The 18967-nt window shown below is 41.2% G+C and overlaps 1 protein-coding gene across 15 annotated transcripts in view; it reads left to right on the forward strand.

Annotated features, from left to right (window-relative positions):
- Positions 1 to 18967, forward strand: part of SYNE1 (spectrin repeat containing nuclear envelope protein 1) — a 663643-nt gene that overhangs the window by 122255 nt on the left and 522421 nt on the right. For 7 of the 15 annotated variants that reach the window (XM_077486323.1, XM_077486326.1, XM_077486327.1 and 4 more), the window contains exon 1: positions 17598 to 17802. The exons of 1 other annotated variant lie outside the window; for it this stretch is intronic. In XM_077486323.1, the coding sequence (XP_077342449.1) occupies positions 17724 to 17802 (79 nt within the window). In that variant the 5' untranslated portion in view covers positions 17598 to 17723. Of the gene's footprint in view, positions 1 to 17592; positions 17803 to 18967 lie in introns of those variants that run through there. 7 more of the 15 variants (XM_077486325.1, XM_077486328.1, XM_077486330.1 and 4 more) reach the window with 5 other exon arrangements.

The raw sequence follows: 18967 nt of genomic DNA on the forward strand, positions 1-18967 counted from the left end.
CTTTGCAGCTATAACAGCTTCAGCTCTTCTGGGAAGGTTGTCCACAAGGTTTAGGAGTGTGTCTATGGGGAATGTTTTGACCATTCTTCCAGAAGTGCATTTGTGAGGTCAGACACTAATGTGGACAGGTAGGCCTGGCTTACAGTCTCTGCTCTAATTCATCCCAAAAGATGTTCTATCGGGTTGAGGTCAGGATTTTGTGCAGGTCAGCCAAGTTCCTCCACCCCAAACTCGCTCATCCATGTCTTTATGGACCTTGCTTTGTGCACTGGCTCAAATCATTTGGTAGAGGGGGGATTATGGTCTGGGGTGATTTTTCAGGGGTTTGGCTTGGCCCCTTAGTTCTAGTGAAAGGAAGTCTTAAGGCGTCAGCATACCAAGACATTTTGGACAATTTCATGCTCCCAGCATTGTGAGAACAGTTTGGGGATGGCTCCTACCTGTTCCAACAGTGCAATACCAGTGCACAAAGCAATGTCTATAAAGACATGAATGAGCCAGTTTTGGGTGGAGGAAAGTGACTGACCTGTACAAAGTCCTGACCTCAACCCGATAGAACACCTTTGCAATGAATTAGAGCGGAGTGCCTGACCTCACAAATGCGCTTCTGGAAGAATGGTCAAACATTTCCATAGACACACTCCTAAACCTTCTGGACAGCCTTCCCAGAAGAGCTAAAGCTCTTATAGCTGTAAAGAAGGGGGGGGGGGACTTAATATTGAACCCTATGGACTAAAGCTGGATACACACTATACATTTTTCTGTAGATTTTTTTCCTTTAGATTTACCAAAACCATATAATATGAGGTCAAACCTTAAGTGTTTCAATTTGTATGCAACCAGGCAGGCCCTTGCACTACATGGTTTTGGTAAATCTAAAGGAAATCAGACAACACTTGATCAATACTTTTGATAATATACTGTAGTGTATGTGTTAAGTGCTGGCTAAATTGACAGCGCTATATTAGTACCTTGTAATAAATAAATAAAATATATTAATAACAGGCAGAGGAAAGAAGCAGACTGTCCTTTAGCCAGTGGTGTGCTTGTGTAGATAATTGTATTTACAAAGAATGTGTTAACAATTGTTGGGAAATTGTTACTGCTAAGTATAAAAACACACTGTACATGTGTCATTTTTTGGATTTCAAAATATTCTCCTAACCATCAAAATTAAAAATGACAGGAAATCAGTGTTAAAGAGTCATGAAATTTAACAAGTATGAGCTACTATATACTGCATATGTATATAAAAAAAACATATAATATATATCTTATATTGTTTTTGGAAATATTTTATTATCTTATCATGTGACAACACTGAAGAAATTACACTTTGCTACAATGTAAAGTAGTGAGTGTACAGTTTGTATAACAGTGTAAATTTGCTGTCCTCTCAAAATAACTCAACAGACAGCCATTAATGTCTAAATCGCTGGCAACAAAAGTGAGTACACCCCTAAGTGAAAGGGTCAAAATTGGACCTAATTAGCCATTTTCCATCCCTGGTGTCATGTGACTCATTAGTATTACAAGGTCTCAGGTGTGAATGGGGAGCAGGTGTGTTAGATTTGGTGGTATTGCTCTCACTCTCTCATACTGGTCACTGGAAGTTCAACGTGGCACCTCATGGCAAAGAACTTTCAAAGGATCTGAAATAATTTTTGCTCTACATAAAGAAGGCATAGGCTATTAGACGATTGCCAAGACCCTGAAACTGAGCTGCAGCACGGTGGCCAAGACCATACAGCGGTTTAACAGGACAGGTTACACTCAGAACAGGCCTCGCCATGGTCGACCAAAGAAGTTAAGTGCACGTGCTCAGTGTCATATCCAGAGGTTGTCTTTGGGAAATAGACGCATGAGTTCTGCCAGCATTGCTGAAGAGGTTGAAGGGGTGGAGGGGGTCAGCTTGTCAGTGCTAAGACCATAAGCTGCACACTTCAAATTGGTCTGGATGGCTGTCATCCCAGAAGGAAGCCTCTTCTAAAGATCATGCACAAGAAAACCTGCGAACAGTTTGCTGAAGACAAGCCCACTAAGGACATGGATTACTGGAACCATGTCTTGTGGTCTGATGAGACCAAGATAAATTAATTTGGTTCAGATGGTGTCAAGCATGTGTGGCGGCAACCAGGTGAGGAGTACAAAGACAAGTGTGGTCTTTCCTATAGTCAGGCATTGTGGTGGGAGTGTCGTGGTCTGGGGCTGCATGAGTGCTGCCAGCACTGGGGAGCTACAGTTCATTGGGGGAACCACGAATGCCAACATGTACTGTGACATACTGAAGCCAAGCATAGTCCCCTCCCTTCAGAACACTGGGCCGCAGGGCAGTATTCCAACATGATAACGACCCAAGTATATCTCCAGACCTAAAATCTATTGAACATCTGTGGGGCATCCTTAAGTGGAAGGTGTAAAGAGGCAAGGTCTCTAACATCCACCATGTCTGTGATGTCGTCATGGAGGAGTGGAATAGGACTCCAGTGGCAACCTGTGAAGCTCTGGTGAACTCCATGCCCAAAAGGGTTAAGGCAGTGCTGGAAAATAATGGTGGCCGCATAAAATATTGACACTTTGGGCCCAATTTGGACATTTTCACTTAGGGGGTACTCACTTTTGTTGCCAGCGGTTTAAGCATTACCCGCTTGCCGACCAGTGCACGGCGATATATGTTGGGACAATGGCACGGCTGTGCAAATGGGTTTACAGGTACGTCCCCTTTAAGACGCATGCACCGCTGCGCAAACCAATCAATATACGCTTATTGTGATTTTTTTTAACAAAAATATGTAGAAGAATACATATCGGCCTAAACTGAGAAAGAAATGTGATTTTATATATATATATATATATATATATATATATATTTGGGGATATTTATTATAGCAAAAAGAAAAAAATATAGCTTTTTTTTCAAAATTGTCGCTCTTTTTTTGTTTATAGTGCAAAAATAAAAACTGCAGAGGTGATCAAATACCACCAAAAGAAAGCTCTATTTGTGGGGAAAAAAGGACGTCAATTTTGTTTGGGTGCAAAGTCAGACGACTGCGCAATTGTTAGTTAAAGTGAAGTAGTGCCGTATCGCAAAAAGTGCTCTGGTCAGGAAGGGGGTCAATTCTTCCAGGGCTGAAGTGGTTAATGGCTGTATTTTGAGCTATTTTGAGGGGACAGCAACTTTACGCTGTTCTACAATCTGTACATTCATTACTTTATGTTGTAGCAAAGTGTCATTTCTTCAGTGTTGTCACATGAAAAGATTTAATCAAATATTTACAAAAATGTGAGGGGTGTACTTACTTTTCTGAGATACTGTATATACATACAGTATGTAATAAACATAACAAACCTGATATATTTTTACTTTACGGCCAGCAGATGGCGCAAATGTTTGTTTCATGCTTATAGAATATACAGTACAGTATGTCCAGAAGGTGCACCCTCAACCAGCATTCCATAGACTGATTTCATTACCTTTCTTCTGGAATAATCAGAATGAGATTTATACTTTCTGCCCCCCCATGCCAACTATCTTTTCCATCCTTATTTTAAGGCCTCATGCACATGGACGCTTAGCGGCATTTACATGTGTACTTCTTCTTGCAACCATTCACACGTATGGCCGACTGTATGCACAAACTTCTGGAAAGTTGGGAATTTTACGTTTGAGCTCTTAGAGCCTGTAAAAGTCTGTGTACATGAAGCCTAAATCTTGGACCTGAGCATCTGATCAATACATCAACATACACCCTGATCTGAAAAAATCAGAACATTTTTATGTTAACCCTTGCCCTTCCACCATCTCTACATAAACATCTCCCAGCATCTTGCCCCATCATGGGATTGTCATTAATGGTCTTAGCACTGACAATCTTTTTGTATGCTTGGATTTGACAGTTTCCATCTCATATCTACGGCTTGCCTTAGTATTGCACTAATGAGATCAGGACCGACCAATCACAGCAAACACAGAACCAAAACTGTTCTGACACAACTAGGACTAGGAACAGGTTCATAAGGGGAGAGTCAGTACTGTAAAGACAAGCTTCATAGAAGATTGCCAACGTCTGTTAATAAATCTGGTGGATTGGGCGCCCGCAGAAATTTTTTCGGGGGCGGCATCATTTTAGGATCACCCATGCAATGCCCCTTTTCGACAATGTCATTATCACATTATCATGGTCAGAGACTGCAGACGTAGTACAGGTCCTAAGATTAGTAATGGATAATGGCCAACAGGCCTTTTTACCAGACCCAGCGAAACTACAGCAGTGATCCTTCCGGCTGGACGATCGATCATTCTGGGTCCCCCGGGAGCGACTCTGGTCAGTAGTGTAACATGTCGGTACCCTGGTCTCTCTGGCTTCCACCTGGCACACGCCTCATTCTTTGTCCTACAGCACTCTCTCCCTCAATCTCAATCTCTCTCTTGATCGAGCTGTGGAAAATGGGACTGCCAATCTTTGGGACTACATGTCCCATGATGCTCTCCTCACCTAGTCTCCTTTGATTGGCCCTCAATTATGGCCAATGGGGAAGGAACAGAGCTGGCAGGAAGCCCTGATAGCAACACAACTGTGCTAAGGTCTGATCCCCAATTTCGGGGGGGGGGCACTTGATCCCCCTTGCCCCTACCTGCGGACGCCCATGATCACAGGGTAAAGCGTATAGTGGCTTTCCCTTAGTGTGGGTCAAACATTGAAGTAAGCGGCGTGATTGAGAGGTGGTGGTACACTTTGGTGGAGCATGCACAATTTATGGTGGAATACACACAGAGAGCATGCATGAAAAGGATGCGTTTATTTATTATGAGGAGGATAATGTGTTATGAGAGATTAAAGGACTTTTGTTAATTTATTGTCATTTAATTGTGTCTTTTTAGGCACATACTTTCATAGTAATTGCATGCACACTGTTGTTTTTCTTATATATTGTATTCTTGCTCACTGTAATCAGTTGAATGAAGTGAATTTGTTTTTGCTCTGTATTGTTGCTCTGCACTTTGTAGTGCAGTCAGTAGTCTTTGGTCTGGTGGCTGCATTTGTTTTTGTTTTTCAGTCTTCTTTTGCTGTTTTTGTACCTGGTAATTTTTCTAATAAAACAATTCCTGTCTCAAGGGCGCTACGTCTCTCCTCCACTGATCTTTGAAGGTTGTTTTGGTTGTCGCCTTACTCTGCTCTCCTGACATGGAATACAAAAATGTTTGCATAGCTTCATCTCCATTGCATTAGGGGTATAGGAAACTGGTAGATTAAAGAAAACAGCTATAAAGGAAGATATTCTTCTGTGCAGCTCTAAGGAAGTGACAATGAAACTGCATTTCTGGCAAGATCAACAGGTATTGAAAAAAAATAAAATAAAAAATAATGCAACACTACCTCTAAGGAATGTAAACTGCAATATATAAAATTTTTGCTCTTGAGTTTAGTTATCCTTTAACCTCCCTGGCGGTTTTCCCGAGTGTGGCTTGGGGTTAAATTTGAGTACCATTAGCAGTAACCCCGAGCCACACTTGGGATTGCATTGCAGGATCCTGGTGCAGTGTACTTACCTTATCCCCAGGATCCTGCGATGTCCCCCCGTTGTGTCTGCGTGCTCTGTCCTCAGCCCGATGCCTCTGTGTGCCAGGCTCGGTTCCCTGCGAGCGATGCATGGGGACGAAGCTTGGTGGCATATTCAGAAAAATGAAAATACATAACACATACAGTACACTGTAATCTTACAGATTACATTACTGTATGAAATCATTTCACACCCCTTTTGTCCCTAATGCTTTGTCCCGTGCCCTGCATGCAGTTTTATATTTTATATACTGTTCTTTCTGCCTGGAAACTTGAGATTGTGCATAGCAACCAAAAAGTGTCCCTTTACGTCAAAAGTGGTTTGAGACCAACTAGAAAACAGCGATAGTAAATTAGAACACTTCATTCATATCTGGTGGTCATGCCCCAGAATCCAGACTTTCTGGGCGCAGGTCCACACGATCACCTCTCAAGTTACGAATCAGCAAATTGAATTTCTACCAGCTAGGCTCCTTCTCCACCATGTGCCCAACTCTACTCCCTCCTACAGAAAATCCCTGGGCATGCACATGCTGAACGCAGCCAAGTTATGCACTCCGGTGCATTGGGATCCACTGAGATCTCGACCACCTCAGAATGGCTGAATAGGATAGGGAGGATTGCGGAAATGGAGGAGCTCATCCATATTGCTCGAGACTCCCCCCACAAATACGCACGTATATGGGAACGCTGGACCCAATTCCGCTCCTCGGCGGTCGTCGGGCCCCCTACAAGCCCAATCACACATGATTCCAGGAACGCCCGAGATTCTGATTGACACTGATCCTATGACCCCCTGACATGATGACGCGTCCGGGACTGGAGGAGGCCCCTCATACCACCCTCACATCAGCCCCAAAAACGATGGGGCTTCTCACACCCGGAACTGGAGCTACCATACCTAACCCCTATGAATGACTTGTCTTGGAGGGAGTCAGAGGGAAGACCACAAAGGCCCTTGTTCCCTCTCCTCTTTCCCTTTCTTTGACCCCTCTTCTGTGCTCCCCTTCCCCCCTACCCCCCCCCCCCCTTTTTCCTTCCCTTCCCACCCCAGACCTCCCGACAGTACCCTCGTGCTTTATGACTTGACGCCAGCTGCTCACCCCCCTTCCCCATACACCGAAGACTGATACGACTGCTCTAATTACCGGGTAAATCTGAGGCCACTCGACACACGCTATACCCAGGAAAGCTCACCCTATTCCAAGGAAAGGACCAATTTGACCCCGAATGAGCCAAGCGCCAAGGTACCTTTTTCTCTCCCCTAACTCCGGATAGAATTCTTTTCGGCGCAAAGGCAGCCATCTTGGCATCACCTTCTCTCCTTTCTCCCCTCAGAAGTTTATACTCTTTTTTTTTAGCCAGAGCTCTAGGGGTTAGGGGATCCGTTGTCTTTTCCAGCTGAAATGTTTTGTAGGGTCATCAGACCACATACCCAGTAACAAGTTTGCTTCATAGTTTTTTATGTATGGGATGGTTACTTGTTTGTCATATACCTGTCTGTACCTCTGGCATACTATGTAACACAATCTGTATTTTTTTTTTTTTCCCTTTACGAAAATAAAACTTTTATGGAAAAAATAAAATAAAAAATTAGAACAGTTGCAGAATTGAGCGATAGTGAATCGAGGGAAAATTTATTTTATTATTATTATATTATTATTTTTTATAATTATTTATAGTTATTTATTATATTATAATTTATGATTTTGTGTTTCAAACTTTATCATATCCAGGATATCTTCTAGACTCTTGTTTGGACACATTTAAGTGTGTTATTGCTAAGAATTACAGGCCTACAATATAAAACGCCAAATTTCTATGCAAAACAATTGTACCGATTTGAGACGCAAAAATCGGACATAATCATACCGCCAGGGAGGCTACATTGAACCTAGAATGGTTTGCTTCTCATTGTGCAGCTCATACTTTTTATTTTAGAATATAAAGTAAAACAGAGGAAAAGGAAGGCTAGGGTCACAGTTTTTACAGGAAACAGATATGAACAGGCTCTCTCTATAATGACACATGCATTTTAGCACAATAAAATCTGAATGTGTGAACAGATATGTCCATGGGCCAAACCAAATGAGGTGTAAATTGTAAGATCACATTACAGGTGCCATTCTCCAGCGTTGGAAGGTTTTAAATGGAAGAATAGTCTCCTTGAATTCCCAATCATATATAAAGAAAAATTTAAAAATATATATTTTTCCTAGCACACAATTCGGTATTCAAAATGAACACAACTTCATCTTATTTAGTAGCAGTCACTTTGCAGAGTGAAAATAAACCTTTCAAACTGAACATTTCCTTTGATAGATGAACAAGAAATTCTTACTTGTATGCCTCATGGAGATGTTGTGAACTTTGGTAGACATTTTTCTGATTTGTATGCCTCATGAAGGTGTTGTGCACATTATTCTGACTTGTATGCTTCCTGGAGGTGTTGTGGACATTACAATGACTTGTATGCCTCAGGAAGGTGTTGTGGACCTTGGTAGACATTACAATGACTTGTATGCCTTATGGAGGTGTTGTGGAGTTTGATACACATTACACTGGCTTGTATGCCTCATGGAGGTGTCATGGACTTTGGTAGACATTACACAGACTTGTATGCCTCATGAAGGTTGTTGTGGACATTGGTGTTGTGAACATTGGTAGATATTTTCCTGACTTGTAAGCCTCACTGAGATGTTGTGGACATTGATAGACATTATTCTCACCCTTATGCTTCATTGAGATGTTGTGGACATTGGTAGACAATACACTGACGTGTATGCCTCATGGAGTTGTTGTGGATATTTATAGACATTTCACTGACTTGTATGTCTCATGGAGGTGCTGTGGACATTATTCTGACTTGTATGCCTTATGGAGGTGTTGTTGGCATTGGTAGACATTACACTAATGTATTTGCCTCATGGAGGTGTTGTGGACATTATTCTGACTTGTATACTTCCTGGAGGTGTTGGGGACATTGGTAGACATTTCACTGACATCTATGCCTCATAAAAGTGTTGTGGACATTGGTGGACAATACACCGACATGCATGCCTCATGGAAGTTTTGTGGACATTGGTAGATATTACACTGACTTTTATGCTTCCTGGAAGTGTTATGGATATTTATAGACATTTGCCTGACTTGTTTGTAAGTCCATAAGGGGGGTGCTGTGGAAATTATTCTGACTTGTATGCCTCAATGACGCGTTGTTGACATTGATAAACATTACACTAACTTGCATGCCTCATGGGGGCATTGTGGATATTTATAGACATTTCACTGATTGGAGGTGCTGTGGAAATTATTCTGACTTGTATGCCTCATGGAGGTGTTATGGACATTGGTAAACATTACATTGACTTGCATGCTTCATGGAAGTGTGGACTTTGAAGTACATTATTCTGACTTGTATGCGTCACAAAAGCGTTGTGAACATTGATAGACAAAATTTTGGCTTGTATGCCTCATGGAGATGTTGTTGACATTGACAGACATTACACTGCCTTTTATGCCTCATGGAGGCGTGGACATTATTCTGACTTGTATGCCTCATGGAGGTGTTGTGGATATTGATAGACATTACACTAACTTGTATGCCTTATGGAGGTATTGTTGACATTATTCTGACTCGTATGAATCATGGAGGTGTTGTGGACATTATTCGGACTTGCATGCCTCATGGAGGTATTGTGGACATTGGTAGACTTTACACTAACTTGTATGTCTTGTTGAGGTTTTGTGGACATTGGTAGACATTACACTGACTTGTGTGCCTCATGGAGGTGTTGCGGACATTGGTAGACATTATTCTGACTTGTATGCCTCACATAGGTGTTGTGAACATTGGTAGACATTTTTTTTACTTTTTTGCCCCATGGTGCAGTTGTGAACATCGTTAGACAATACACTAACTTGTATGCCTCATGGAGGTATTGTGGACATTGGTAGACTTTACATTGACTTGTATGCCTCATTGAAGTGTTGTGAACATTGGGGGACATTATTCTGATTTGTATTCCCCATGGAGGTTTTGTGGACATTGGTAGACATTACACTGACTTTTATGCCTAATGGAAGTGTTGTGGACATTAGCAAACATTACACTAACTTGTATGCCTTGTTGAGGTTTTGTGGACATTGGTAGACATTACACTGACTTGTATGCCTCATTGAAGTGTTGTGGACATTGGAGTACATTATTCTGACTTGTATGTCTCACATAGGTGTTGTGAACATTGGTAGACATTTTCTTTACTTTTATGCCCCATGGTGCAGTTGTGGACATTGGTAGACAATATTCTGATTTGTATGACTCGTGGTGGTGCTATGGATCTGTAGACATTATTCTGACTTGTATGTGTTATAAAGCTGTTGTGGACATTGATAGACATTACACCGAGTTGCATGCCTCATGGAAGTGTTGTGGACATTATTCTGACGTCTATGCCTCCTGGAGGTTTTGTGGACATTGGTAAACATTACACTGACTTGTATGCCTTATGGAGCAGTTGTGGACATTGGTAGACAATATTCTGACTTGTATGCCTCATGCAGGTGCTATGGACAGTTGAAGTGTTGTGGACATTGGTAGACATTACATTGACTTGAATGCCTCACAGTTGTTTTCTTTTTTAAAACAATTTAACATTTTAACTTGCTTTTAGAAACACCATGCTATACAATTTTTTTTCACATGCACAAGCAAACTGTGTTATAGTCAACTTCGGGTATTCATTTTAATGTACTCCAAATGTAATTTTCTATTCAGCGCTGTAGTTATTTCAAGCTGGATTTGCTGAAAAGATGCAAGCAGACTAGTTCACTGATAATTGAACCATTTGAAATACTGCAAATTGGATGCAGCTGTTGGGTTCATTCTTTATAAATTTTCATTTCACTTTCATGGTTATAGTGCAGCGTTATGTTGTTTTTCCTGGCAAAAAGTGATTTAAATAGATGTGTTAATATAAGCAAACATACTGAGGAAGGATTAAGTCATACAGAAACATGGAATTCGATTTTTCAACTGCACCTGGTTGTGGGCCAACCATAACTGCTTATTTTCCTTATTTATTAGCTTTGCTTTCTCATTACAGTTTGTACAGGATAAAACAATCATTTTCTTATCAGGGCATTCAATATGATTATTATTGAAAATGTTCTTAAGCAGATAACCTAATACCTCGTAATTTTTTTTTATTTTTTATTTTTTCACACTGCTTTTATGCGTCCAACAGAATTGATTTTACTTTTAGGTCTCATGCACACTAATAGTTTGAGGCTTAACATTTACTCTTGCATAAAATCTCACTGAGAAGCCACAGGTTGTGGCACAAACAGCTGGCCATAGAAGTGAATAGCTGTACACAACTGTACTCGAGTATACACCGATGCACAAAAGCATACACATATGATGTATTTCATCAACATGGAAATTCTGCATTTGGGAAATACAGGGAATTCTGGGCACATGGAATATGTTGTACCCACATGTGCAAGTTTATGCCCATGCACAAGACCAGTGGCATATATGGTAGTACAGCCCTGTACAGGCCTTCACTTCTATGGCTGGCTGTATGCACCACCTCTGCCCCATGGTTGGGGAAAAAACGCTGGGATTTTATGCTAGAGCAGAGTTTAACCTCAAACCATCCATGTGCATGAGGCCTAAGATTCTGTGTAAGCCTATAATAAAGTGAGATTTTTCTCTTTAAAGTGGATGTAAACCCCCAAAAAATGTTTAGTAATTAAGGCTTACACCTTGTATAGTATAGGATTTCATGTCATCTGTGCCCAGTCTTGCCACGAACAGTTAATCCAGCTCTGAGCAGTCTTCTTATCTTTTTTCAGTGAGCCATAGGAGTCTGTTTGTCCCCCATGCTGTGAGTGACAGGTGATTTACATACAGTATCTCATGCATGGCCCTGAGAGACACATTCTGTATACTTCAGATCCCCTCCTCCTTTCTTCTCCAGCTCTCCCAGGGTTGGCTGCTCCACACCTCAGCATGAGTGGGCATGCTGGAGTCATGTGGTGACTTTTCTGTGTTTTGACTGGATGTTAGTGATCATAGCAGGAGTTCAGTGTAAGAAGTACACAGGAGAAAATGCATGTTGACAAGGGGAGTGTAGAGGTGGGCGGAGAGTCTACTGATATCACGACTCCACCCACCAAGATCCTGACAACAGACCCACCCACAGAATCTTCAGTTTTTTCGGGCCTTATAATAGACAGAGGTGAGACATTTGACAGGTAAGGATACATGCAGGAGGCATGTATATCCTTATAGATAACCACTATGGCAGTAGTTTAGACAGGGTGAGAGCTCTGCGCCGCCCCCCACCCCAAAGCACCTTGCCCCCATGTTGATGGGGACAAGGGCCTCTTCCCGACAACCCTTGCCCGATGGTTGTCAGGGTCTGGGTTTGAGGGGCTTATCGAAATCTGGAAGCCCCTTTAACAAGGGGCCCCCCAGATCCTGGCCTCCCTCCTATGTGAATGAGTATGGGGTACATTGTACCCCTACCCATTCACCCAAAAAAAGTAGTGTAGTGTGAAAAAATACATTAGACAGTTTTTGAGTCGTCTTTTATTAAAAATATCTTCTTCCCCACTTCTTCCTCCATCTTCTCCCGTATCTTCCTCCTCCGGGCTTCTCCTTCTCCCGCTTCTTCTTCCGCTGTCTACTGTATTTTTTCACACTACACTACTTTTTTTGGTGAATGGGTAGGGGTACAATGTACCCTGTACTAATTCACATGGGGGGAGGCCGGGATCTGGGGGCCCCCTTTTTATAGGTGGGCTTCCAGATTCCGATAAGCTCCCCGCCCGAAGACCCCGACAATCACCCGGCAAGGGTTGCCGGGAAGGGGCCCTTGTCCCGATCAACATGGGGGCAAGGTGCTTTGCCTTGCCCCCATGTTGAGGGCATGTGGCCTGGTATGGTTTAGGAGGGGGGAGCGCTCGCTTGCCCCCTCCCTTTCCTGACCTGCCGGGCTGCATGCTCAGATAAGGGTCTGGTATGAATTGGGGGGGGGGGCAACCCACGCCATTTTTTTTTTTTACATTTTGGCATGGGGGGGGGGGGGGGTCCCCTCCGAATCCATACTAGACCCAAGGGCCTGGTATGGACCGGCTGGCAATTTTTTTTTTTCAGCTGTCAGGAAGAAAGCCCACTGACAGCTTATTGCTCGTTGGTTGTTAACCACTTTAGTTTTAGGAAGGATTTGCCCCCTTAATAACCAGACAATTTTTTTGCAATACGGCACTGCGTTGCTTTTACTGACAATTGCGTGGTCGTGCCACGTTGTACCCAAACTTTTTTTTCCCACAAACAGAGCTTTCTTTTGGTGGTATTTGATCACCTCTGCAGTTTTTCGTTTTTGCGCTATAAACAAAAAAAGAGCGACAATTTTGAAAAAAATTCAATATTTATTACTTTTTGTTATAATAAATATCCCACAAAAAATATATAAAAAAAATTCTTCCCCAGTTTAGGCCAATATGTATTCTTCTATATATTTTCGGTAAAAAAAATATCGCAATAAGCATATATTGATTGGTTTGTGCAAAAGTTATCGCGTTTACAAAATAGGGGATATACTTATGGCATTTTTATTATACATTTTTTTTACTAGTAATGGCAGTGATCTGTGTTTTTTTATTGGGACTGCGAAATTGCGATGGACAGATCGGATACTTTTGAAATTATTGGGACCACTTACACTTATAAAGCGATCAGAGCTAAAAATATCCACTGCTTACTGTATAAATGTCACTGTCAGGGAAGGGGTTAACACTAGGGGGAGCTCAAGGGGTTAAATGTATGTCCTAGGGAGTGACATACATTGAACCCCTTTAAGTGTAATGAGGTATATGCACCCTCCTAGATTGCTGATTTCTCTGTACTTCTGACACTCAAACAGGTGACTTGCTGCCTTTCTAATTTGTCCACATCTCCTCTTCCTTTGTCTAGTCATATAATGCTTTGTATTCTATGAACCCATTCAGGGAATACAAAGGGGTTGATTTACTAAAGGCAAATCCACTTTGCACTACAAGTCCACTAAAAGTGCAGTCGGTGTAGATCCGAGGGAGACATGCAAGGAAAATAAAAAACAGCATTTTTGCTTGCACATGATTGGATGATAAAATCAGCAGAGCTTCCCCTTATTTCAGATCTTCCCCTCAGATCTAAAGTGACTGCACTTCCAAGTGCACTTGCAGTGCAAATTGGATTTGCCTTTAGTAAATAAATCCCAAAGTGTCCTCTTAACCTCCCTAGCGGTAATCCCGAGTCTGGCTCGGGTTGGGAATTTCATTACAATAGCGGTAACCCCGAGCCAGACTCGGGCTTGCACCGCTCGATGCAGGGGAGGACACAGGGATCGTTACTTACCTTGTCCCCTGGATCCAGCGATGTCCGCCGCGCTGTGTGATCGAGTTGTCCTCCGCTCGATTCACAGTGCCGAATGCCGCCGAGCTCCGTTCCCTGCGGCGTTACGACGCACGGGAGCGGAGAACGGCGGCAAATTCAAAAAAGTAAAAGTACACAAAACACACACAGCACTGTAATCTTACAGATTACAGTGCTGTAGTAAAAAATACACACCCCCTTTGTCCCTAGTGGTTTGTGCAATGCCCTGCATGCACTTTTATATTATAAATACAGTTTTTTACTGCTTGGAATTTGGAGATTGTCCATAGCAACCAAAACATGTCCCTTTTTCAGTTTTTTTGGGATTTGATTACATTATTGAATAATTTTTATTATTCTTTATTATATTATAAACTTTATCATACCCGGGATGTCCGCTAGACTCTGGTTTGAAGAGATTTCAGAGCGTTATTCCTAAGAATTACAGGACTACAAAATAAAAGCCAGATTTCCATGCAAAATAATTGTACCGCTTTCAGCACCTTATTCCAGACTGAATCATACCGCCAGGGAGGTTAATGGGCTGGAGAGAGGAGGAGCGGACAGTGTGGTTTGTGTGCAGGAGAGACCTGTTATTGCAGCCTTTCTCAACCAGGGTCCCTCCAGAGGTCGCTAGGGGTTCCTTGAGCTGTGGCTGATGAACCACCTATTTGATGATGCCTACAGAGTTTAAGGTCCAGCATGACGCCTAATATCTTTTTAGCTGTCTCAGGGTGGCATTCTGAACACCACTTTAAGGCGGACATTCTTCCTATTGACCACCATTATAAGTAGCATTGTTCCTATTGAGCCCTGATGATTTGGTTTTAGTAAGGGTTCCTCGAGACATGAAAATTATTTTTGAGGTTCCTCTAGGGTAAATAGGTTGAGAAAGCCTGTGTTAGAGTATTGGACGTATAGTAAGATCAGGGAACCAAGAGGTAGCATACACCTAATTTCAATTAACTAAAAAAAAATACAAAATGTGGTGCCCTGTTTTAGCCTGTGGATGGTGCTTGTACAGTGTTTCATCTCTGGAAGTGTTTATGGTAGCAAATTTGCCAGCTCAGTACCTAGCAAAACGCATGACATACTGTATAAGAAAAAAAAAATAATAATACTAATGACTTTTATTAACAATTACCAATATAAAAGAATATAGGCATTTTGCTGATTACAACATTTTTACTAATGGTTTTATTTAATTTAAAGTGTCACTTTAATGGCAGGTGCAACTTATGGCGCCTACACACGATCAAATAGTCTGGCAAACTTAGTCCGGCAAACAATCCGGCGGATAGTCCGGCGGACTTTCTAACGAATGGACTTGGCCACACACGGACACTCCGGCGATTGCTAACGCGATGACGTACAGCACGTACAACAGGACTAGAAAAAGGAAGTTCAATAGCCAGTAGCCAATAGCTTCCTTCTCGTACTTGCTTCTGAGCATGCGTCATTCTTAGTCCGCCGGACTACCACACTGATGAACGGATTGTCCGCTGAAAGCCAAGTCCGGCGGACAAATTTTGATGCAAAACTACTTTCTAAGTCCGCCGGACTTTACGATGAAAAAGTTAGTTGGAGCCCACACACGATCAACTTGTCTGGCGTAATGCGGTCCGGCGGACTAAGTACGCCGGACAATTCGATCGTGTGTACGCGGCATTAGGAATATAGGCTCCTTCTCTTACATGACTGCTTGTACAAAGCATATCAGGTTGTGCTGTGTGTGTAACAATTAAAATATGCATCTTTGATCATAATATTAACAGTAGGAACATTTGTATGATTTGGGGGTTAAATGGACAATTGTTATTTTTTTACCAAAAGTGATGAAAAATCAAAAGAGCAGGATGGAAAAATCCAACAGTTAATGTGTTTTTCTTTTGGAAAATGTAATTAATTCTAAAATCTAATTTTAAAAACAAAGTACGGTACTTTTGGAACTACATTTGTCAAGTCTCTGATGGCAATATTGAATACACCCATGGAATTTTTTCGCACACATGTATGTAGGAAAATCTACCATTGTACATGCAGCTTTAGTCTTCCAGGTGCTTTTATTTTTGAGCGGGGACTGACTGAATTTGGATCCATGTGTGGGCGCTTTTGTTTGACAAAAGTCGATCTAAACATCGACTTCTGACTTATGAGAGTGTTGGAAATTTTTTTTGATCAGAAGCTGCAATCAATGGGCTACAGCCACTGATCAGTGTATTCTAAGCCCTTGTACACACGGTCGGAGATTCCGTCAACCAAATACTCCAGATACTCCGACGGAAACAGTCCGATGTAGACCACACACAGTCGGAATATCCGACAAAACAGTCCGATCGGACACATTCCGTTGGAATCTCCGACGGTGTGTACAAGGGCTAACAGCTTATTGAAGCCTTTAACACACACAATGACAATATCTCTTCTCCTCTGCTCAAATACAACACCTTTCTCACTCAGTTCTCAGGAATGCACTTTGCCAGTAATCCAACATCCAGAACAAAATCTGTGTATGGTAGCCAATCAGCTTCTAACTTTAGCTTGTTCAACTAAGCTTTGGCAATAAAACCTGGAAGCTGATTGGTTTCTATACAGAAGTGAGCAGCACCAGATTTTGCTATAGTAAGTTTTAATAAATCAACTAGATATGTGCAATTAGTTTCATAAGAATCGAAAATTCGGACGAGTTTTGCAAAAAAAAATTATGGAATTTCAACTAATACGAAAGAAATTATAACAAAACTAATTTAAGAATTCAGCATGATTCGTTAATTCATCTAATGAAACAAAAGGTCAACTCAGAGTAAATCTTACTGTCCAATCAGCTGATTCAAAAATGTGGCAGACTCAGTGGACCACTTTTCACATATAATATATATATTTATATATATATTTATATATATATATATATATATATATATATATATATATATATATATATATATATATATATATATATATATATATATATATATTTTTTTTTTTTATATGTATATAAATAGCTGAACATTAACCTAACCTTGGGTTATTCAGAAATGTAAATATATATATTATAAAAAAAATGGCAGACTCAATGCTCAATGGACCACTGTTTATATATATATGTGTGTAATTTTTTTTACATATATATATATATATATATATATATATATTTTTTTTTTTTTTTTTTTTGAATGGCCCAATGTTAGTTTCATGTTCAGATATATTTATATACATATTTAAAAAATTATATATATATATATATATATATATATATATATATATATATATATTACTATTTATATATTGTGTCATTCAGAATAGTGCTATATTGATTTGTGTAGGAATGAGAAAAGTGAAAACCTATAGCTCTTACCTCCTATGACATCCCCTCCGTACACTACAAGCAGCATCATCTGATGTGTGTAGAAAATTGCTTGCTTCAGCGTAACAGCTTGTTTTCCTTGGGCTGTCCTGAGCTCAGGATAGATGAACTAGGTTGCTGACATCACTGATTCCTCCGAACGGATTGGCTGTCCTTTGGGAAGATGGAATTGCACATCAGGAAGACACAATGGTGGCAGGGGATGGAGCAGAGATCACTATTACAGAACAGCTGCCTGCCAGTAACCCTGTGAATGGGATTCATATGATAAAACTGAATCATACCCTGGAGCATGCTTTGTGGGATTAATGGCTTTTTGTAACGACAAGGGATGCAGAGCTGCTGAGATCTTCCTGGATTGGGGTGGGCTAGTATGGCTTTGTACAGAGAAGTTGGTACCCGGAAGGTTACTTCAGTGAATTTAGTTACAGGATTTTTTCAGTATCTCCGGGGTAAGTCAGCCTAATACTACTAATCATTGTTTTTATTATCTAATGAATCTCTGTTATTTTCTGTGGTCGGTAATTAAAGTAGGATGCAGCAACGTGTTATTACACAGTGGGGTAGATTTGCAATGAGCTGTGCAGCTCGATTCCACACAATTTTTCTTTTTTATTGTAATTTTTTGCCTTTTTTTTTTTAGTTTGTTTTCTTTAGCAACTTTTGTAAAAATGTGTATTTTTTCAGTTGTACGGTGTTTGCCACAAGGGATCTGCTGTTGTGGTTGAAGTTGTATTTATAAATTCTTGTGCAGATTAAACTTCCTGGGAGGCAGCTAAGGACTCCATGGTGCCCTCAGATAGCGCCAGTTATTTATGTCATGTGTGCATAATTGACATTAACACATTCTTTGTAAATTATTCACATACTATACGTTTTGCAACAGTGTATATTTCATACCAAGTATACGAGTCTTCGTACACCATTGTCAGTGTCTGTTGTGAAAGACATCTTCAGAAGTGAATAAAGTGTGCCCATGCAAGACAGATAACATTTCTTTTTTTCTTTCTAAGCCCTTGTACACACGATCGGAGATTCCGACGGAATGTGTCCGATCGGAGCGTTTTGTCGGATATTCCGACTGTGTGGTCTGCATCAGACTGTTTCCGTCGGAATATCCGTCGGACCATATTTTCCGACAAAATGCTCCGATCGGACATACTCCGATCATGTGTAGAGAATTCAGATCAAATTCCTACATCAAAGCTATTGGCTACTAGCCTGAACGTAGTCCCATCGTAACGAAATTACGTCATCACATTCTGAAAGATCGGATTTTCTGACAACTTTGTCCAACCGTGTGTATGCAACAGTTTCGGACAAGATCCATCGGACAAAATCCGACGGATTTGGCTGTTGGGATCTCCGACCGTGTGTACAAGGGCTAAGGCCTCGTCTCACATAGTAGTACTTAAACATACACCCGTGCAAGGTCCATTTTTTCATGCAGGCAGCCCTATTTATGTCAATTGGGATGCACCGGCTGCACAGACCTAGCTGCTGCTCCCAATTTGACAGCCGTGACAGCAAGTGCGCAGCCAGGAACGAACTGTCTGCATTCAGAGCTGCGCATGGCTGTCAAATTGGGAGCAGCAACTGTGTCCATGCAACGGCTGC

This window comes from Lithobates pipiens, unplaced genomic scaffold (assembly GCF_037356315.1).
Source record: "Lithobates pipiens isolate NorthernLeopardFrog02 unplaced genomic scaffold, aLitPip1_a1.2 Scaffold_18, whole genome shotgun sequence".
In the NCBI taxonomy this organism is placed as follows: Eukaryota; Metazoa; Chordata; class Amphibia; order Anura; family Ranidae; genus Lithobates; species Lithobates pipiens.